Genomic DNA, 23,209 nt, shown 5'->3' with positions numbered 1-23,209 from the left:
CAATTCAAATCTGTAAATCACTTCACATAATGGAATCTTTGTTTAATTTTCTGACACCAAAATGTAGGGCATTAAGATGTTATTAACCTCACACAAGAAAATCTTGACACGTTTGGTTTCTCAAACACCTTTTCTGTTCTTTACTCAGTCCAATGCACTCCCCAGCCATGTGAAGATTACTGTATCAAGGCAGACTTTATTTGAAGACTCTTTCCAGCAAGTAAGAGACTTGACCTTTCTGTGTCGTGTTTTTATGTTTTAAACAGAATTCCACACTGGAATGCACCTATCTGCATATGCACTTGCACAAGCAATGCAAATACATTCTCACACATTAATTTGCATACAGTACATACACCCACACACACAAATACATAGGTATTAGGAGTGTAACTAATAGCATTTACTTAAGGATTTACTAACAGCTGCTTTCCACAAAAGTGTTCATGTTAAATGTGAGCATGCCATATGTGAGATTATTATTATTATTCAGTGTTAACTGAATGTTTTATTCAGTGTTGCTAACTGTGTGCACATTTCCAGATTATGGCCCTAAAGCCCTATGACCTGAGAAGACGATTATACGTCATCTTCAGAGGGGAGGAGGGACTAGATTACGGTGGTTTAGCCAGGTAAGTGAGAAACACATCAGGTTCCCTTCAACTCACATCTGGAGCTTTCTAACGCCTGAGACACACTGGCTGTGAAGCGTGTCTTCGAATTAATAATCAACATTTTTAACCAATATCAAAATGTATAACAGCACGGAAACGGCAGCAAAGTATGATGTAAAGTATTAATCGAATCGAACACAAAGGATTGATTCCAACAAACGTGTGTAGATCCCAGAGTCTGACTGGAATTTTTATCAGGACATTCGCTTATATATTTACTCTCCATTATCTTGACTCTGTATCTTGTAGTCCCAAACATTGGGAGCAGCCAAAACATGAAGCATACATTGTAAAAAAACTAAACAAGTGCCAAAAGGGAAGACCCATAAGAGCATGCAGTTATACAAGTTACAAATTAAAACAACATGAACCACAAAAGTGCAGGACTGTACCTGTAGAAGAACAATCAATAGTGAAATATTTCACAGCGAGTACAAGACTTAACTTCGTTATAACTAACCTACAAGAGCAACAAGTCACTCAATAAGAGTCATTGTGATCCTGGAGGAAACTAACAACAGGTCCAACCAAGCATTCCTAAGTGCCGTTGTACTCCCGGAACAAGTGTGTCTTAAGCCTTTTCTTGAAGGTGGGGAGACAGTCAGTGTTCCTGATGGAGGTGGGGAGCTGGTTCCACCATTGGGGGGCCAGGCAGGAGAAAAGCTTGTGTTGGGACCTGGCAGTCTTGAGCGGTGGGACCACCAGGCGGTTGTCTGAGGAAGACCGTAGGTGACGGGTGGGGGTGTAAGGTTGCAGGAGAGACTTGATGTAGTTGGGTGCAGTCCCGTTTACCGCTCGGAAGGTCATTACCAGGGTCTTGAATCTGATACGGGCGTTGATGGGTAGCCAGTGGAGAGAGATGAGGAGCGGGGTAACATGGGAACGTCTGGGTAGATTGTAGACCAGGCGGGCCGCTGCGTTCTGAATCCTCTGAAGAGGGCGGGTTGCACATGCTGGGAGACCAGTGAGCAGCGAGTTGCAGTAGTCCAACTTGGAGAGGACCATTGCTTGGACTAGCAGCTGGGTGGAGTGCTCAGACAGGTATCTCCTGATCTTCCGGATGTTGTATAGGGTGAATCTACAAGACCGGGAGACTGCGGCAATGTGGGCCGTGAGGGAGAGCTCGTCATCCATGGTAACCCCAAGGTTCCTGGCAGAGGATGAAGGGGTCACCGTCGCAGATCCCAGGGTGATTGACAGATCATGGGAGATGGAGGGTTTAGCCGGGATGATGAGAAGTTCTGTTTTGGCGAGGTTCAGCTGGAGGTGGTGCTCGGTCATCCAGGCGGAGATGTCTGTGAGGCAGGCCTCAATCCTAGCTGAGATCCCCGGATCAGTCGGGGGGGAACGATAGGTACAGCTGCGTGTCGTCAGTGTAGCAGTGGTAGGAGAAGCCATGGGAGGTGATAATTGGTCCAAGTGAGATGGTGTACAGAGAGAAGAGGAGGGGGCCAAGGACGGAGCCCTGTGGGACACCAGTGGAGAGCTGGCGAGGGCCTGACAGTTTGCCTCCCCAAGAGACCTGGTAGGATCTTCCCGACAGGTAGGATGAGATCCACTGGAGTGCAGTGCCAGTGATGCCCATCTCAGAAAGTCTTGAGAGCAGGATCTGTTGGTTTACCCTGTCAAAGGCTGCAGAAAGGTCCAGCAGAATGATGACGGATGACCTGGAAGCCGCTCTGGCAGACTGGAGGGCAGTGGTGACTGAAAGAAGGGCAGTCTCTGTGGAGTGGCCAGTCTTGAAGCCCGATTGGTTGGGGTCAAGCAGGTTGTTCTGAGAGAGAAAGTAAGACAGTTGGTTAGATACAGCACGTTCAATGGTTTTTGAGAAGAAGGGTAGCAGTGATACCGGTCTGTAGTTCTGGAGGACAGCAGGGTTAAGGGTTTTTTGAGTAGAGGGGTAACTCTGGTCTGTTTGAAGGCAGAGGGAAAGGTGCCGGAGGTAAGGGAGGAGTTTAGGACATGGAGGGGGAGATGGTTTGAAATAGAGGGGAGGGGATAGGATCAAGGGGACAAGAGGTGGGGCGATGAGAGAGAATGAGGTCAGAGATCTCTGCCTCGGACAGAGGAGAGAAAGAGTTTAGACATTTAGTTGGGTCAGTCGTGGAGGGTGAGAGGGTAGGAAAGGTGGGTTTAGGGAACCGACTGCTAATGTCGGCAACTTTTTTCTCAAAGAAGGAGGAGAAGTCGTCTGCTGTCAGGGTGGAGGGAGGGGGTGGGGGAGGTGGGTTAAGAAGGGTGAAGAAGGTAGAAAAAAGCTTGTGGGGGTTTGAAGCAGAGTTAATTTTATTCAGAAAGTAGATGGTTTTAGCACCAGTTATGTGAGAAGAGAAAGATTTAAGGAGGGAGTGATAGTGGTGGTCCAGACCGCGCCATCTCCTCTCAGCTGCCCTAAGGGTGGACTGCTCTTCACGAATAACATGCGTAAGCCACGGGCAGGAGGGAGAAGATCGCGCAGGCCTGGTTGACAGGGGACAGAGAGAGTCAAGTGATGCAGTTAGAGTGGTTAACAAGGAGTCGGTGGCAATGTTAGTGGGGTGGGACGAGAACTCGTCAATGGGAGGGAGGGAGGATGTTACAACAGAGGAGAAATGGGAGGGGGATAGGGAGCGGAGGTTGCGGCGGAAAGTTAAAAGGGGAGGGGACGTAGGAGGGGTTGGAGGGAGAGAGACAGAGAATTGGATAAAGTAGTGATCAGAAGTGTGCAGTGGGGTTACAGAGGTTAAGTCAGTGATATAGTTACGTGTCAGGAAGGCGTACAGAGTAGACTAAAGTCTATTCAGAGTAGAATAGACTTTTCCTATGTTCTCCCCCTTCCAGGGCCTTTGTGATGCATGAAACACAGGTGCACAGGGCTACTTAGTTTAAGGTCATAAATCTCCCATGATATCTGTGTCTTGTAGTCCTGGATATCGGGGCCTTGTAGTTTTCTATGGAAGTAGCCTATACACACAGTCTTCTCTCACCCTGAGCCCCTAAATATCCAGATTTGCACTTTGGGCTTAATATTGTCTACATATTAGTGGCTATACTAATCAGTCAACAGCTTTGCATCTGGTTATACTAATCAGTCAACAGCTTTGCATCTGGTTTTCAGTAATATAGCGTTTAAAAGTAAAAGCGGTGATTTAGAGGTTCATTTTCAATCATATAATCCATAATAATTTCTCCATTGTCATAATTACAGCAGTGTGATGTTTTTCCTACAACAAGCGCCGCAAAGGGACACAAAAGGTGCGAGCTGTTCACACTAGATGCTTATTTCTCTGTGCCGGTCACCAAGCCTTCCATCTCCTCTGAGCTTTCCTTTTTCACATGTAAAGCTGACATGGTACATAAACATGGCACAGGCTATATTTAGGGTACTTGTTACTTCAACAGCCGTTGCAACAGCATCCCAACATAACATGGCAACATTTGTCTTTTTTGCCGTAGTCATTGTAAAATACGTGCTGTGGGTCATCCAATTCCATGTAGGCCTAGGCTACTTCTCAATGTTAATGATTAACTGTGTCGTCAATCTTTTAAAATGTCTCGGCTGGTTTGTAATGTAGGGTTTTGTTGCCTCTTCTGCTTGAGTGTAGGCTATGCCAGCTCCTAAATCTTGCTCTTTGTTAATAGACGTCTACTACTAGAAAAAACTGACTAATATATTGCCTAAACGGTCAATGTCATCATCAATCAGGGTTTTTTATTTTGAAATGTTTAAATATTTTGAATCGATCGGAAATGCTGACTATCTGTCAGATATGCCTCTTTTTGTGGGACTGGGGAGCTCCATGTCTTAAATCAAATCAAATCAAATCAAATCAAATTTATTTGTATAGCCCTTTTTACACGCAAGCATGTCACAGAGGGCTTCACATGCGCCCATAGAACTGCCCCTCAACCAACCTAAACCCTCAAGGAAGACAAGGAAAAACTCCCAGAAAAACTCCCACCGGGAGAAAAAATGGAAGAAACCTTGGGAGGAGCAATTCAGAGAGGGATCCCCTCCTCCAGAGACGGTTGGTAAGAGAGAGGAGCAGAACACAAGCTAAACATAGTCATACAGTGTCAATGGGTTTTGAAACACCAAAATCCATTTTTCGGCTTTATAGACGTTGGATGGGACCGGGAAACTCGCTGTTGGCCGTCATGGAGACTGGATTCCGGGTGACGACCTGGTTCAGCGTTGGCAGACCGACGACCAAGCAGGTCCTGACAGCTCAAACCCCCCACACCACAGGGAATGTGTGGGGGGGGGACAGAGAGGAGAGCAGGGATTAGAGAATGCCAGGAGCAGCTAACAGTTACAGTCAAAATAGAATGAGATCCCCACCGGTCAAGTGTGGACTAGTGCAGCAATTTAACAGAGCAAAAAGGGTATTTGATGCAGCCCCACACACCAAAACAACGACAGCCCCCCTCAGTTGGAACATGAAATCTGTTCCAGGGGAAAGAACTCTAAAGTAGGTTATACTTATACGAATAAGGATGAAAACAGCCAGTCCCCCGTTGTCTCCAACTAGTAATAAAAACTATAACAGTAACAATATACAGCAACGGAACTATAATAATAATAATACTAACAATATACAGTAACAGGTTTACTTTATTTGTAACATCTAGCTGGGCAATGTGAACATAAGCTATAATTAAAATTTAAAAGTTACATGTGATACACACATAGGCAAGCACACATCCCAGGTTTACATAGAAAGTACACACATACTTCCCTTTAACAATCATAGAATTGACTAAACAAGAACGTTTTTAATCTAGTTTTAAATGTCGAGACAGTATCAGCTTCCTTAATTGAGATGGGTAATTTGTTCCAAAGAAGAGGTGCTCTATATGAGAACGCCCTACCTCCAGCAGTTTTTTTCTTAACTTTGGGTATTACCAGATAGCCGGCATTTTGAGATCTTAGAGTCCTTGCGGGGCAATAGGGTGCAAGGAGACCGGAGAGGTACAGTGGTGCCAATCCATGCAGAGATTTGTAAGTTAGTAGTAGAACTTTGAAATCAGCTCTGGCTTGGATAGGGAGCCAGTGTAAAGAGATAAGAGTCGATGTTATATGATCAAACTTTCTAGTTTTAGTCAATAGTCTAGCAGCAGCATTTTGCACCCGCTGTAAGTTTTTTAGGTAGGTAATTGGGAGGCCAGAGAACAACACATTGCAGTAGTCCAATCGGGACGTAACAAAAGCATGTATTAGTTTTTCAGCATCATCCTTTGAGAGGAATTTTCGTATTTTGGCAATATTACGTAGATGGAAAAATGCTGTTCTGGTGATTTGCTTAATATGGTACTCAAACGAAAGGTCTGGGTCCATTGTGACTCCCAGATTTTTTACCAGCTGGCTTTGAGATACTTTGACGCCGTCTAAGTCTAAGGTTAGATGGGATAAATTATTTCGGTGTTTTTTCGGACCAAAAATTTGAACCTCGGTTTTATCCGAATTAAGAAGAAGGAAATTTGCAGTCATCCAAGTTTTCAACCCGGAAACACAGGTTTCCATAGCATGTGGAAATTCTCCCGGCTTTATAGACATGTATAGCTGAGTATCATCTGCATAGCAGTGAAAATCTACCCCAAAACTTCTAATTATGTTTCCTAAAGGCAACATATAGAGTGAAAATAACAGAGGGCCTAAAACTGAACCCTGTGGTACTCCGTATTTTACAATGGAGCTCCTGGATGAGCAACCATCATAGTGGACATATTGTGATCTATCAGATAGATACGATCTGAACCACTGAAGTGAAGTACCAGAAATCCCAACATAGTTCTCCATACGTTCCAGGAGAATCTCATGATCTACAGTGTCAAAAGCTGCACTTAGGTCTAGAAGAACAAGGACAGAGCTAAAGCCAGCGTCAGAGGCTAATAATAGATCATTGACTACCTTGGCTAATGCAGTTTCAGTGCTGTGGTGAAGACGAACTCCAGACTGGAGAGGTTCATAGAGCTGATTTGAGGAGAGGTGCTCAGTGAGCTGTTTTGCCACAGCTTTTTCCAAAATTTTGGAGAGAGATGGCAAATTTGAAATGGGCCTGTAATTGCTAAGACAACCTGGATCCAGGTTTGGTTTTTTAAGAAGGGGCTTGATAATAGCTTGTTTGAAATCGTCAGGGACTTGTCCAGTTACAAGAGATTCATTAATAATACTAAGCATGGGCGGTCCAATAATATGGAGAAGTTCCCTACAAAGTTTGGCAGGGAGGGGATCGAGAAGGCAGCTAGTGGGTTTCGAGGAATCTATCAGCTTGATGAATGCTTCCATAGAAATAGGGTTAAAGTGAGTGAGAGTCTCAACATGCAGAATGCTGGGTACAGAGGGAAAATCAGTGTTGATGGCCACTCCTCCAGGACTAGTCTGTAGTTTGTCCCTTATTGCATAGATTTTTTGGTCAAAGAAATCTAAGAAATCATTGGGAGAGAGATCTGAACTAACACAGAGTGTACTTTTCTTAGTGAGTTTTGCAACAGTATCAAATAGGAACTTAGTGTTGTGTTTGTTCTTACTAATCAACTTAGAGAAATATTCTGATCTGGACCTGATGAGGACTTGCTTGTACTCTATTTGGCTGTCCTTCCAGGCCAGGCGGAAAACCTCCAATTTAGTGGTACGCCACTTACGCTCTAATTTTCTAGTGGACCTCTTGAGAGTGCGGGTTTCCTCTGAATACCATGGAGCCAGTTTCTTGTCTATTCTTTTCCTTGGTTTGAGTGGAGCAACAGAATCTAGGGATTGCTGAAGAACCAAATTCAGATCCCTTGTTTTAGCATTTAATGATTTATTCGGGACATCAAGTGCTTCTAGTGCAGCGGGTAGAATACTAGCCAGTTCCAGAGCTGTATTTGGGGTTAAGCAGCGGCTAATAGAAATATTCTGGGTGCCTCCAAGGCTCTGGCAGAGATCCATTTTAAAGGTTACCAGGCAGTGGTCTGATAATATAGGATTGTGGGTATGAACAATGACATCACTAATCTTGATTCCCCGCGTGAGAACTAAATCCAATGTATGCGAGTGAAGATGGGTAGGTTTAGAAACCACCTGAGTGAGACCTGTGGAATCCATAAGAGCAGTAAAGGCCTTACTTAGAGGATCTTTTGGGTCATCGACATGAATGTTAAAATCACCCATAATTAAGATATTGTCAGTATATGTCACAAGATCAGCACTAAAATCAGCAAATTCCTCAAGGAAGAGGGAGTATGGGCCAGGGGGCCGGTATAGAGTAACTATACAAAACGAAGGAGGGGGGGCAACAGTAGTAGAATTAGTCCTTTTTAAAGTAGTTGGTGGTTTCATACAAATTATCTCAAATGATTTAAAGGTATTGACAGATTTTAGGCTGAGGTTGAAGCTAGCTTTATATAACATAGCAACACCACCACCTTTCTTTGAAACACGAGGGATGTGTGAATACGCAAAATCAGGAGGCGAAGCTTCATTCAGGGGGAAATATTCATCAGGTTTTAGCCAGGTTTCGGTGAAACCAATCAGGTCCAGGCTGCAGTCAGACATCAGATCATTAATCAAAACGGCCTTTGTGGATAGAGATCTGATGTTTAGGAGCCCAACATTCCAGTATGGGTTTTTGGCAGCTTTAGACGTAGATAATACTTCTGAAAAGGTGGCACTGTTATCAGGAAACTGAGTTGGAAGAGCAACGGGTGAGCAAGGCTGAATATATATTAAATTGGTATAATTCCTAATAATTGAGGGCCGGAATTTGGAAAAAGGGCGGGGGGCCGACACCGTCTCAATGGGAAAAACAACATCAGCAACCACCCTGGCTACACTACAAGCTGAGCTATCGGGGCCCCAACAGCTCACAGCATGCCTATCAACATACCTATCAGACTCTCTAAGAGACTGTAGCCCGGCTTGTTCTAGTGAGTGTCAGGTCTGCTTTAGAATAGCTTCAATATTCCTAGACAAAAGAAAAGCACCTCTCCAGCTAGGATGGAGCCCGTCACTTTTCAACAAGCCAGGTTTGGCCCAGAAACGAGACCAATTATCTACAAATCCTAAACCCTGTTCTGAGCAAAAGCGAGCCAACCAGCGGTTGAGAGAGACAAGCCTGCTGTAGATCTCGTCAGTCCCCCTAGCAGGTAGTGGGCCAGAGACTATTACTCGATGCCGACTCATCTTTTGAGCAAGGTCACATGCCCGAGCAATATTAACCTTCGTGATGTCTTATGTGTCTGTCATGTCTTATGTGGTGGTTAGTAACACAGGAGCACCACAGGGGTCTGTCCATTATCCTTTCTTGTTCACTCTGTACGCCTCAGATTTCCAGTGTAACGCTGAATCATGCCACCTGCCTATGTTCTCTGATGACTGCGGAGGTGGGGTGTATTAGAGATGGATGTGAGTCGGAGTACAGAAACATGGTAGATACATTTGTGGAGTGGTGCAGTGGGAATCACCTGCTCCTAAATGTGAACAAGACCAAGGACATGGTGGTCGACTTCAGGAGGACAAGAACCAGCTCATTAACATCATGGGTGAGGAGATTGAGATTGTTGAGCACTACAAGTACTTTGGTGTCCACTTCAACAACACTGGACTGGAGGACCAACATCGACGCTGTGTACAAGAAGGGGATGAGCAGACTCTGAGGAAGCTCAGCTCTTTCAATTTTTGTGCAACAAGATGCTGGAGACATTCTACCACTCTGTGGTTGCAAGTGCCATCTTCAATCAGACATGCGGTTCAGAAGTTACTTGTGTAAACGCAACTCCAACTTTGACCCATTGGTGGTGCTAGAGTCCCCAAGCATGACACATGAAACTTTGTGAATTGGGCAGGGAACTGTCCCCAATGAGTGTGCCAAATTTCACAACTTTCGACCATGCGCTTCTGAGGGCTGCCATTGACACCCAGTCCTAGGAATAATAATAATAAATATAGCTGCAAGCAGCGATGCGGGTTCCTCAGCAAAATGGCAAAATATTATAAAAATGTACATTGTAGAAGGTCAAGAGTTGGACAACAAGAGAGCAAAACAACTTCCAACTACAACACTAACCCTAACCCAACTACAATAGGCTGAATGGGGATTTGAACTCATGAGCATAAGGTTACAAGGCAGCCTCTCCATCCTCTCTGCTACACACCAACTGTTGAGAATGTATGAGTAAAAAGGTCATAGTATTAGCTTTGGTCAGCTTTGGGACGAAGCGGTTGACATTTCAAAGTGGAATTGCATGAAATTGCGCATGGTATTTCATAATGATGTCATCCTGTTTAACTAAACAGATATTCAAATTTAAGACAGGCTAAAAGACTGCAGCTGGATTCAAACCTGCAACCTTATACTTTGCAGGTCACTGTCCCGGTCCATTGAGCTATTCTCAGTGTTGAATAATGTCAAGTTCAGTTACTGTATAAAAAAGTACGCTGTTTCTTCTGTGGTAAGAGTTGTTAGATTCAGCCAAAGTTTAAACTACTCAAATTCAATCATATTTTGACATGCCAATGTGAAATTGTTGATGATACTTCAGAGAGATGTCATCTTGAACCCAATAAGGTTTGAAAACCATCAGTCAAAATGATATTTGATTTATTGACACAAAGATATTGAGGCAATGAGGACATTTACATAAATACAACCCTTTCAGCCACTTTGTATTGCATTTCATATTCCATTTCACCCTATACAAAGACTGCCCACACACAACTTCCATCCATGCTGTTTCCCTCTCTCCCAGCACAGGTTATGCCAAGGGAGTAATGCTGCGGCGGCCACATGAGGTTTAGGGGTAGTCCAAAAACATACCTCCCACAATTGTCACTTTTTGTGATTAGAGTATTAGCTTTGGTCAGCTTTGGGACAAAGGTTAAGAAACGGTTGACATTTCAAGGTGAAATTGAACATGGTATATCAGAATGATGTCATCCTGTTTAACTAAACAGATAATCAAAATGATGACTGGCCAAAAGACTGCGGCTGGATTTGAACCTGTGATCTTGCTCCTTGCAGTACAACGTCTTAGCCTACTGAGCTATTCTCAATGTTGAGAACCATTGTGGTCAGTTACTGTATAGAAAAGTAAACTATTTGTTCTGTGGCAAGCTTAATAAGATTTGGCTGAAGTTTAAACAGCTGTAATTCTGTGATTTTCTGAGATATCAAGGCAGGGGTAGGCAGGCAGGGCAGGCCAGCTGGATGAAGCTGTCTTGGGGGCAGGCTGAAGAGAAGCTGTCCAGGTAGAGAGGGGTAGTCCAGCAAGGGTCTGTGTTGCCCTCAGCATTCTCTATTGCATCCTCTGTTACACTCAGCATCCTCGCTTGTTGCTTTCATTATGCTCTGTGGCACTCTGTTGAGCAGGCCTCTGCATGACCTGTAAAAGCAAAAAAAGGGGCCATGTCAGTGGTGAAAAATAAAGCTTTTCCCATCTACACTTGACAAAGACTTCAGTTTTGACTGTGAAATGCAGTGGCAATACTTGACCTTGAATCCAAATGTGTTGGAAACCCATGCAAAGTCACTCAAAACACAGGCTCTAGCAAGAGTATTTAGCTCTAAACTGGTCAATATATACACATCTGACAAAAGACCAGCTCGACCTTTGCCTGTAAACAGTGATTCTGACTGTCAGAGACCTTTAAATAGGCTGACCAAGTAAAACTAGCCTGGCTAACGTAGGTCGCTTTCTCAGGCAAATGACGAATGAAATAGGCTTGTTTTGAAAGATCCTATATACTGGCTATCTTCAGCAGACTCTTGTCTACAAAAAGCAGCCCTCCCTGACGTTTTAGGAGTAAAATTGAGTGAACTACAATATCGTTTACACACTGCCAGTGAGTGAGCAAGTCGAGTCTGTCACTGATGCTAAGTCAAAACAATGTACCCCCCGTGATGCAGTTTCACTCCACTTACAAGTTTTCCACAAATCACAAAACTAATCGGAGCATCTGGCTTAAAGCACAATTCCCACATCTCCTAAAGGCTGCCCTCCTCGAAATTTTTGGTGTCGACCGAACTGTGAAATGGTGAACTTATGAACATGACGCGACCAAAACATGGCTGCCGCCTAAGCCTATGCGGTCTCCCTAGCGCATAGGCTTATTATAAAGACTTTCTCGACCCAAATCAACATTTTGAGCCAACAGGTCTGTGGGGAATTGCTTGTTCTCCTAAAAGCTGCCCTCCTCTACCTTTTTGATGAATTCGCTGAGATGCTACATGATTCGGTAATTACACAGAGGGAAAAAGCTAGCTACTTTTCGAGTTCGGTATTCCGTCACTTCAAACTCACAATCTAAAGGTCTCAAAGTGCTCAAACCTTCACCATAATTCAAGAGTAGTGTACTTTCACGAACCCAATCATTGATTCTAGCTTAAAATGTGTAAAAATAGGACTTACCGAACGTGGCTGCCTCCAACACGGCTTTCAGGTGATTGCAGTTGAAAACAACAATGGCCGCCAAAACATTTTTTATATACGTAACGGCGAGCTGCGATTGGAAGCGAAATGAGGGTGAGGCTTGGTCGGCACACAATTTCCAGAAAGGATGTGTGTGCGTCTCGCCAAGCTCGCGCGTGTGTTAGTAGTTTGACCACCTGTTCCCAATATGCGACGTGCGTAACAAGGGGTGAAAATGCCGTGCGGAACAAGGGGTGAAAATGCTGTGCAACACAACGCAAAGCGGGACAGGTGGTCACCCTAGTGTCAAGTGGCTGGATGAGTCTGTGAGAATTTGGAGCGTGCGCACTGTGGAGCAATTCAATTGAATTCAATCATATATTGACATACCAAGGTGAAATTGTTTATGGTACTAGAGATTGATGTCGTCTTGAACCCGTTTGAAAAATAATCTGTCAAAATTATATTTGTTTATTAACTAAAGAAATATTGAGGCAATTTGGACATTTACATAAATACACTTTTTTCAGCCATTTTGTATTGCATTTCTTATTCCATGTCACCCTATGTAAAGACATGTATTCTACACATCTGTAACTAATTTCAAGTCGATTGGGTCTATGGTTTATGAGTAGAAGGGTTTTGAAGGTTGTACCAAATTTGGACAGTACAAGAAAATGTCTGGCAATATGGGTCCTTGAGGCTTTTCTGTTCCCCATGAGAAATAAAGCATGAATACCAATTTTCAGGCTTTTTGGAGTAATGGGGCGCTGGGGAAATCACGTAGACTTTGGGCGTGTTTTATAGCGCCATCTATGGGCGCACATGGGCCACTAGCCGTCTGGGAGTAATGAGTGACCTGTTGTATCATTGGGCCAAATTGGAAAAAATCGGGTCCAGGACTTTTTGAGCTATTAGGCCATTTAGCAGAAAAATATAATAATAAGAATACTGACAAAAACAATAGGTTTCCTGCTACCGGAGAAACCCTAAACATAGCTGCAAGCAGCAATCGGGTCCCTCCGCAAAATTGCAAAATATAATAAACATGTACACTGTAGAAGATTGAGACTTGGACAACGAGAGAGCAAAACTACTTCATGTTTGGCCAACAACAATAGGCTGAACGGGGATTTGAACTTGTGAGCATAAGGTTACTAGTCAGTCTCTCTAGCCTCTTTGCTACACACCGACCGCTGAGATCTTATGATTAGTAAGGGCTGACTACTAACCTTTCATAGGATATTGAAACTGTTCTTGAGTTGATCTCTTTCCAGACTTTCAGTCAATGCATGATTAACATTAGTCATGTGGGCAACTAGGCTAGGGCAGAACTCATATTCATCTCCTTGCGAGAATAGGCTTTGACAGTACAGCAGCCGACTCTCTGCTCACATTAAACTACACAACATGTACAATCAGGGTGACCAACAAGATTATATTAACTAACCAACAGTAACATTACAAACATCTAACTGAATGAACACAACAACTGAAATCCCTTGCACGGCTGTTGTAACCAAACTATTTTACACAAGTCTTTGCGTTTTTTGACATGCCGCCCTGCATGCTGGGTACCCAAGGGTGCTGACGCTGATTATCTAGCTGCGTGATATGAGTATTGGTTTTTGGTCAGCTTTGGGACAAAGGTTAAGAAACGTTTGACATTTCAAGGTGAAATTGCATGAAATTGCGCATGGTATTTCAGAAGGATGTCTGCCTGTTTAACTAAACAAGTAATCAAAATTATGACAGGCCAAAAAGACTGTGCCTGGACTCGAACTTGTGACCTTCCACTTTGTAGGACACCGTTCCAACCCATTGAGCTACCCTCAAGGATGAGAATATGTGGTCAGTTACTGTACAAAAAAAGGAAGTCGTTTCTCCTGTAGCACAGATTGTTTGATTCGGCCAAAGTTTAAACAGCTGTAATTCAATGATCTTTTGTAAATCAAGGTGAAAATTGCGCATGGTACTTCAAAACAATGTCATCCTGTTTAACTAAACAGATATTCAAATTTCAGACGAGATAAACGACTGTGGCTGGATTCAAACCTACGACCTTATAATTTGCAGGTTGCCGTCCCAGCCCAGTGAGCTATTCTCAGTGTTAAATGTTGTCTCGTTCAGTTACTGTATAAAAAAGTAAGCTGTTTCTCCTGTAGTAAGCGTTGTCAGATTCAGCCAAAGTTGAAACAGCTCTAATTCAATCATATTTTGACATACCAAGGTGAAATTGTTTACGGTACGTCAGAGTGATGTCTTCTTGAACCCAATTAGGTTTGAAAAACCATCAGTTAAAATTATATTTGATTTATTGACACAAGGATATTGAGGCAATGTGGACATTTAAATAAATACACCCCTTTCAGCCATTTTGTATTGCATTTCTTATTCCATGTCACTCTATATACAGACATCAATTTTACACATCTGTACAACATTTCAAGTCAATTTGACCTTATTTATAAGAGTAGATTAATTTTAAAGTTTTCACTGTACAGGAAAATCCATCATGGTGGACCTTACGGGTCACTGAGGCTTTTTTGTTCCCCATGACAAATTTAGGGCGTGGCCTGTGGCGCCCCCTATAGTCGAAGGTGTCCCATATTTGGTGTGGGGGTACCTACTCAGATGTAGTATCACTGTGCCAAATTAGAAAATTAGCCACCAATAGCATGTTGAGTTATTGTGGCGCAAGGAGAATAATAATAATAATAAAACTAACGAATACAATAGGGTTTCCTCCTACCGGAGGAACCCTAATAATACTACCAATTACAATAGGTGCTTCTGTGGTGGAATTTTCTATGATTGAATGTCTGAAGTCAGAAGAATTTGTCTTTATCTGTTTATTCTTGAAATCAAGGAGGAGCAATTCCAAAACAGTATCATAAATGATGTCTGCAGTAGAAGGGCTCTCTAAAGGTGTCATGATCTGAACACTCTTTTATACAGTAATTCCAGACAGTTACATCATTAGTTCAATAGTTCATGTCTATCAAAAGAGGAATTCTTCAATAACAGAAAGTTAAAAAGGGAAATAGGTTGCAGAACTGGATACATATGCTCAATATTAAAAAACAGAGCTTGAGACGACAGAAGCAGAACTTGTCAACAAAAACACCCCTGGAGTATGGGCAAAACAACCAGGGTCAAACAGTCAAATTGTTAGACGTTTGTCAGCAAACGGAAACTTAAGCAATACTGTCTTAGGCTAAGAGGTTATGCCATTTTTACAGAAGTTAAAACCTCAGCAATAATTGTTCTAGGCCAAAGAATATTATAGACATCTTAAAGAATAGTAATTTTCTATTACAATTCCCCCCTTTTGATCAAACCCTTGATCAACATAAAAATTATATAAAACAAAGAAAATACAACTACATGGAATACATCAAATGTGTTACCCTTGTTACAGTTGAAAACACTTCATCATTAACCAGTAGAATAAGCAAAAGCTGTTTTTGCGAGACAGACTTCTCAGAGTTTTTGAGCAAGCAGAAAAATAAACAGAACGATTTTTTTACCATCTACCCGGAAGGGCAGAGAAGACACAAAGGTGTCCAACAAAAATGGAAATAAAAGGACAGTCACCTATTATAATCATATTCCAAATAAAAGTTGGTCGTGATAAACTGATGAGAGCACGTACTCTAGCCTGATGATGTACTACACAAATTGTAGGAGACAAGGGAAAATCAGAGCTATTAGGAGACAAAGAAATGTGTCATCAGAGGATACAGTATGTAATATAATATCAACATTATCATACGGGCCAAAATGCTAATATCGTAATTCAGAAGGGTAAAATGTCCAAGCACCAATAGGCAAACGTTCCAACAAATCAGAATGTGACACAATCATGATCAAAAACAAATTAGACTATGAACGAGGCATCATCAGAGTTGGAATCAGAACCAAAATCAAAATCAGATGGACTTGCCCAGGGCCTCCAAAGGTCAGTCGGCAGAGGAGCGAAAGTGGGGTTGCGGTCTGTAGCCACAAGATTGAGGAACTGGGTGTTAACAGATCTGTCAATGGCCTTAACAATCATCAGCCAGAGTCAGCCATCCTAACCGGGTAAAATACATTGTGAATTTCATGGTTGTCCCTAAACTCCCCCCACATACAGTACGTCTGTAGTTCTGAAAGCTTTTAGTCAAGGCGGGTGGGTATGTACGAACATAGCAATGTTGCGAGAATTTTTTACTACTCTTAGATATCGAACAGTCTCAATTCTGGCTAGACATGAGTGTCACAGGACAATCTCCTTCTGTTATGTTGGTCGGGCCATACATCACCACGCGCTGATCAGTTCTGGGTCTGTTCCCTTGGGAGTCTCACCATCTGATATACTGTACGATGAGTGAGATACCACCAGTGGAGATGGGATCAGAGTGAGGATCAAGGCCAGCCCCATCATGGTACCTAATCTGGAACGGTTGCAGGATGTTCTCATGGTGGTCGGAGGTCCCACGTTGTCCCTTGGAGGTTGCTTGGTGACAACAGATGTGGGTGTATTCTCTGGAACGTGTATGTGCATTATGTATTTCGCCGGTGCAGTTCAGAGCAGCGTTCTTCGTACACTCTAGAACTGTGATGAGTCAGCGCAGCCCTGCCGTGTAAGTGTGTGGGAGGTGTGTGGTTACTCGGGAGGCTCAGGAACCTTTCTGCAGTGATTGGCGTGGATCCAGGTCGCTCTTTCAGCCGTCTTTACAGCAGTGTGTGTAGTTAGCAGGATCTGGAACGGTCCTAACCACCTCTTCGATCTCCAGTTCTTCCTGCGCAGATCTTTCACCACGATCCAATCACCTGGCTTAAGGTTAAGTAGAGTACCTTCAGCTGGCTGGGGCAATGCGTCTTTTACCTGTGTAGAAATCTGAGAGAGCACAACCGACAAGTTTTTACAATACTGTAACATTGCATCCTCACAGAGAGAGGTGGAAGGTAAAGGCCTTCTCTCTGCATTCACCCCCAGTGTAGGAGGTCGCCCAAAAAGGATCTCAAACGGACTGAGATTAGTTCTGGTTCTCTTTCTCATTCTCATGTAGGTCAGTGCAATGGGCAGTGCTTTGGTCCATGAGAGACCAGTGTCCTCGCAGCATTTGGCCAGCTTCATCTTTAAGGTCCCATTCTCCCGCTCGACTGCTCAGAATCAGAACCAGAAAGGGATTTATTTGCCATGAAAGTTTGCACTGACAAGGAATTTGCTTTGGCAGGAAGGTGCATACAATAAACATATAGGAATCTTAAATTTAAATATGTGGTCTAACTATACTAAAACTAGCAGTAATAAGTGGAATACACTAAAATAGAATACAAGTGGGCATAAAATAAAATACAAGTTGACAAATTACAATATAAAATACAAATATTACAGAAATTGAATGTAGTGCAAAAGTAAAAGTTTTTAGACATGAAGTCATTAGAGTCAGTGTGAGCTCTTGGCCTTGTTGAGGAGGCCAACAGCGGAAGGGAAGAAACTGTTTGTGTGGTGTGAGGTTTTGGTCCTGATGGACCGCAGCCTTCTGTCGGAGGGGAGTGACTGAAACAGGGAGTGACCAGGGTGGGAGGAGTCCGCCACAATCTTCTTCGCTCGTCTCAGGGTCCTCGAGGTGTGCAGGTCCTCGAGGGAAGGCAGATTGCAGCCAATCACCTTCTCTGCAGTGCGGATGATACGCTGCAGCCTGCTCTTGTCCTTGGCAGTGGCAGCAGTGTACCAGATGGTGATGGAGGAGGTGAGGATAGACTCAATGATGGCTGTGTAGAAGTGCACCATCATTGTCTTTGGCAGGTTGAATTTCTTCAGCTGCCGCTGACCAGCTCCCCCACTGGCCGGATGGAATGCACAATGACGCCTCATGTCAATACCTAGATATTCTCCGACCTGATCAAGAGCAGAGTTGACAAAATGTGCACCATTGTCGCTACTGACTTTTGCTGGTATACCCCATCTAGGAACTTTTGTAACAACATGGCTGGTGGCATGTTTTGCAGGGAAAGCTTCAATCCATTTTGACCATAAGTCTACCATAACCAAACAGTACACTTTTCCCTCAGATGGTGTTAACTCAATAAAATCCATTATGAGGTGTTCAAATGGCTGTGATGGGGGTGGATGTGCGGCCTGTGTAGTGGGTATGCCTCGTCCTACATTGTGGTTTGCACATATCATACATGACTGACAAAATCTCTGTGCATATACTGTAAATCCCTTTGTGAACCACTGTTGTGTTAGCATACTTATCATCCCCGCCTTTGACGCATGGTCCCGCCCATGTGTCAATTTTGCAAAATGGGGAAAGAAATGTTTTTGAAGGCAGGGTTTTCCACACTCCTTCTGTTAGGGTGCAGGCAGATGACTTCCACAGGGCTTTTTCCTGGGGGGTGGCGAATGACTGAAGAGCTGCGAGAGAAGAGGGAACCTCAGAAGAGGGAACCTCATAGTTCGAGGCTTGTTCAGAAAAGAGGAAGGAAGTGGTTGAAGCTTGAGCAGCCGCCTTAGCAGCTTTGTCAGCTCTGTCGTTCCCTAAAGACACAGGGTCACATGAATGGGTGTGGGCTTGACATATACACACAGCAATTTTAGATGGAAGGAGGATTGCATCCAACAGGGCAGCGACTTTAGTGTGGTGAGAGATGGGTTTACCCGAGGAGGTGAGGAACTTTCTGTGTTTCCATAGGGCACCAAAATTGTGAACAACACCAAAGGCATACCGGGAATCGGTATAGATGGTAACAGATTTACCTGCAGCCAGATGACAGGCCTCAGTTAGGGCTATCAACTCAGCTGCCTGGGCTGAGAGGTGGCTGGGAAGAGAGCCTGAAACAAGAGTGTCATGTGCAGAACAAACAGCATATCCAACTTTGTTAACACTCGTAAAAGGGTCGCGAGAGGCGGACCCATCCACAAACAAAATGAAGTCGGGGTTGAATAATGCTGTTTCCTGGAGATCAGGTCTGGGAGTGCAGGCCTCCTGGAGGGTTAGCACACAGCCATGGGGTTCACCATCCACAATTGTGGGTAAAAGGGTAGCAGGGTTAAGAACATTACAACGCTTGATGGTGATGTTAGGCATATTCAACAATGAGGCATTGTAACGTAACCACCTAGCGGCGGACAGATGAGAAGTTTTCTGTTCGAGCAAAATTAATGAAACAGCATGTGGGACAAGAAGGGTTAGAGGTGAATACCCGACTATGTCTCTTGATGCCATGACTGCTTTCTCTGCAGCAGCCACAGCTCTCAGACAAAGCGGAAGTCCAGCTGCAACTGGGTCAAGTTTAGCAGAGAAGTAAGCAACCGGACGTTGCCCGCCCCCATGCTCCTGCAGGAGAAGTCATGCACCCATTTTTCTCATCCACAGCTTGAATGAAAGGCCTAGTTGGATCTGGAAGACCTAGAGTGGGTGAAGACTGTAGGGTTAGTTTCAGTTCACAAAAACTGTCATACGCTTCCGGTGTCCATGTAACTTTGTCATTTGAGGAGAGGCTCTGCCCATGAATCAGTGCACTGAGTGGGGCCTCTAGGATTGCATAATTTTGAATGAACTGTCGACAGTAAGAACAAATTCCAAGAAATGACATGACTTGCTTTTTTGTAATTGGCTTTGGGATGTTTTGAATTGCTGCTATTCTCTTGGGAGAGAGAGATTTGCCCTCAGCTGTGATCACATGTCCCAAAAATTTTACAGACTCTTTAACAAAATGCAGTTTTGACAAACTGGCTTTGTGGCCTTCTGAGGCCAAATGTTTAAGCAAGGTGATGGTGTCTTTTCTGCACTGGTCAGCAGTTGGCGAGCAGGTCATGAGGTCATCGACGTAGGTCAGCAAAACTGTTCCTGGAGAGAGTTCAAGTGTCTCAAGGCTGGTCTTTATGGCCTCGTTGTAGATTGTAGGACTTTCATAGTAGCCCTGAAATAACCTGGTGAAAGTGTAAGCCTTGCCGTCAAAGTTGAATGCAAACCAATACTGGCTGTCCTTATGAACAGGAACACTGAAAAGGGCATTGGCCAAGTCAACAACAGAAAATAATCTTGCTGTGGGTGGGACTTGTGATAGAATGGTGTAAGGATTAGGCACGTGGCTGCACGGCAGCATTGATAGCTTGCAAGTCCTGAACAAGGCGCCACTCAACAGGAAGGCCCACGTCACGAATCTTTTAAACAGGAAATAAAGGGGATCTGACAGGAGATGACTCACAAGGCACAATAACTCCAGCATTGAGACTCAAAAACAGGTCTGATACCGGCAAGAGCTTCAGGTTTAAGTGGGTATTGTTTTCGACAGGGCCGGAAATCAGACTTTGGAGTGATAACCACTGGCTCACAGTTCTTGATCAAACCAACATCATACTTGCCAGTGGCCCACAAAGTTTTAGGAACCGAGTCAAATGCTGGGTCAGGTGATAAATCAGACTGTGTCATTGTCAGAACAGGCAAGTGAACAGACTCCTTTACTATTTGTACGTGACGGACCACAGGCACATCAGCAAGGAAAGACTTCTTGAAACAATTCATAGTAAGTGAATAAGAAACGTTGGGGTCTGTTGTACTGACCCAGTCAGAGACCTTCAAGCATTCAGCCAGAAACGGGCCCAAATCTCGCCAAGACATGTCGGAACTCTTGACCAAAGAGACATGAGAAGTAGAATCACAAACATCAAAGAAACTCTGTTGATCTTGTTTTAACAATACTTCAGCAACACAACAAAAATCCATATAATACAAATTAACAATCTGCAAACTCTCTGATTTTACAGCCTGAAACCAGCCGGTTTCATAAACTGTATCTGCTCCAATACTAATATGAGAAGTACAATGCAAATCATCCAGCATCATAAAATCAACATGAACAGAGGAGACAAGTGACCTGGCTATCTCTAACAGTCTCCCCCCCTTTGGAGGGTCTGTTACTTTCCACTGATAGGCATACAGCAAATCTGTCTGACTTGAGAGTGCCATAGGACAAAAAACCTCTGATAATTCAGTAACCTTGATGCCCTCTAGTGTAGACAACAAACAAATACCCAAACGACACATCAAATCCTTACCCATCAGATTAATAGGACATAGATTTGATAACAAAAAGGAATGCTTCAAGGGGTCTCCGTTTGGAATGTTGCAGGGTAAGGGTACAGTAAGATTTTCTTTAACAACCTGACCTGAGGAAAACTCAGCTCAGGAAAACTCTTGTATGCTTCAGATGAATAAGACAAGTAAGTGGGTTGGGGTTCAAATTTTTCTGATAAAATTGAAATACATCTGGATACTAGCTGTCCCTCAGCATTATCAGCAAGCATTTCTTCATTGCAGCAAGCAAGCAAATCGTTATCGCAAATGGAATGTTTAGCAAGCAATTCTTCCTTGCAATGTGCAGGCGTGTGCAAGGTACCTTTTTCATGCTGCGTTGAGGCCAGTGGTCTGCGCTCAGCTCCTGTCTCCTGCCCTCTTAGTCAATCGGATGAATGAAAGCCGTTCTTCTGGTGGGAGAACTCATTCTTCTCTCCCCTCTTATTAGGACAGTCCCTTGCCCAGTGTCCTTTTCCCCCACACTTGAAACAGGCATCAGGGTCTTTGTGGAAATGCCGACCCTTGTTATTTCCTTTACCGCGCCCTTGTTCTCCCTTCCTGCCCTTCTTGTTGAAGCCGCCTTTGCCTCCATGTTGCTGGGATGCAGTCTGAAGAAGAGTCAGTGTGGCTTGATGAAGTTCCTTCTCAGCTTTAATGGTCCTCAGTTGTTTCTTGGCCATCAGCTGAGCTTGGTTATGTCGGCTGTGTCGTCGTAGTTCATCCAAGCGGGCTTCCTCATAACAGACACAGGAGAGTTTGACGGCAGCAGCGATCTCTGGTAACAGTCCATTCAGAAAAGCAGAACAGATGGGTTTCCCAGGGTGTCATCTGGTCGGTGTTGTTGGGTCGAGCAATGCCGCTGTGGGTGGTGAAAACTTCTGTGAGGCGGTGCAGGTAGTCGTCTGTACCTTCATCAGGTCTCTGTTTACATGCTGCTATTGTTGACATGTTCAGTCGAGTTGGAAAAGCTGTCTTTATGACAGTAGCGATGTCAGTGACTTTTCTCGCATACTGTGCTTTGTCCGCATGTCCATATTCAATGTGAGCACACCTGATGTCATCACCCACAAGGATGTTGGAGATCTTTGCAAAGTCTGTTGCCTTAATTTTTGTCCCTAACAGGCGCCTGAGTTCAGTTAAAGTGGGTCTGAACTCCCTACAGAACACAATCAATGCCTCAGCAAAGGCTTCTTCCGAGGTAGTAACGTCTGGGAGGTGTGAACTAGCTTCCCTAACGTCTGACACAGTCCACGGGCGAAAAACCATGGTGGGGCCGTCATGTCCCGCGACCTCCACCATGGGGTAGTTCTGTACTGGAAAGGCACTTAGTTCATCGTCTGAGTCCGGAAGCAGTGGTGTGTTTTCTGCGTGGCGGTTGACAGGCGTGGTGGAGTCGGCTGCCTGGACAGAAGTTGACTTCCCCTGTCCATACATCTGGCCCGATCGGGTGCGGTTAGTTGGAGAAGAGAGTTCCTCTTTCTGTGGCTGAAGAAGGGCCTCTCTCAGCGGTGGGGGTTGTCGTTGGTTTTGTGTGTGGTCTGGTCGTGGAGCTGAAGGAGGGCAGGAAGGCAGGAAATCCAGGTCCGAGCGCAGCCTCGTGGCACTCAACTGTGGGTACAAAGCAGAAGACATGTGCGAGTGCGTGTGCGCCGGCATGTATGGTGGACATTTCCCTATCTCTTCATCCTGACATTTTTCTGGTTCACTTTTCAATACCTTCTGAAGTTTGGATCTCTCCCTACGGTCAGACTCTTTGTTCCACAACTCAAAACATTTCTTGTGTTTTTCAACCATTTCTAAATCTTTCAAATTCACTTTCTTTTTTCCTCTTAAATCACTTTCTTGTTCCATCAATTTCTTTCTTAATTGACTCAGCTGGTTTGTACTAAAGGATCAGTTTACAGGAAAACCAAACTTTTCTGACCAGACATGCAAACAGTCCAGGCTCTCATCACCATATCTCTTCCTCATCTGGTCCACTATAGGACCCTCAACAGGTCCAACCTGTTTACTTTTCTTTCCCATCCTTACTTTGATGGGCAGTGCACTGATCTTTCAATACAGACCTCTCTGTAAGGTCTGGTTCATTCTTTC

General features: G+C 44.0%; 1 protein-coding gene across 3 annotated transcripts in view; it reads left to right on the top strand.

Moving 5' to 3' along the window:
* Positions 1-23,209, top strand: part of LOC124466302 (NEDD4-like E3 ubiquitin-protein ligase WWP1) — a 104,535-nt gene that overhangs the window by 49,235 nt on the left and 32,091 nt on the right. For all 3 annotated transcript variants that reach the window (XM_047018100.1, XM_047018098.1, XM_047018099.1), the window contains exons 16-17: positions 149-220; positions 544-632. In XM_047018100.1, coding sequence (XP_046874056.1) covers positions 149-220; positions 544-632 — 161 coding nt within the window. The remainder of the gene's footprint in view (positions 1-148; positions 221-543; positions 633-23,209) is intronic.

The sequence above is a fragment of the Hypomesus transpacificus genome, unplaced genomic scaffold, assembly GCF_021917145.1.
Source record: "Hypomesus transpacificus isolate Combined female unplaced genomic scaffold, fHypTra1 scaffold_91, whole genome shotgun sequence".
Taxonomy (NCBI): Eukaryota; Metazoa; Chordata; class Actinopteri; order Osmeriformes; family Osmeridae; genus Hypomesus; species Hypomesus transpacificus.
Note: the sequence above shows the minus strand (reverse complement) of the source record. Positions and strands in the feature narration are given on the sequence as shown.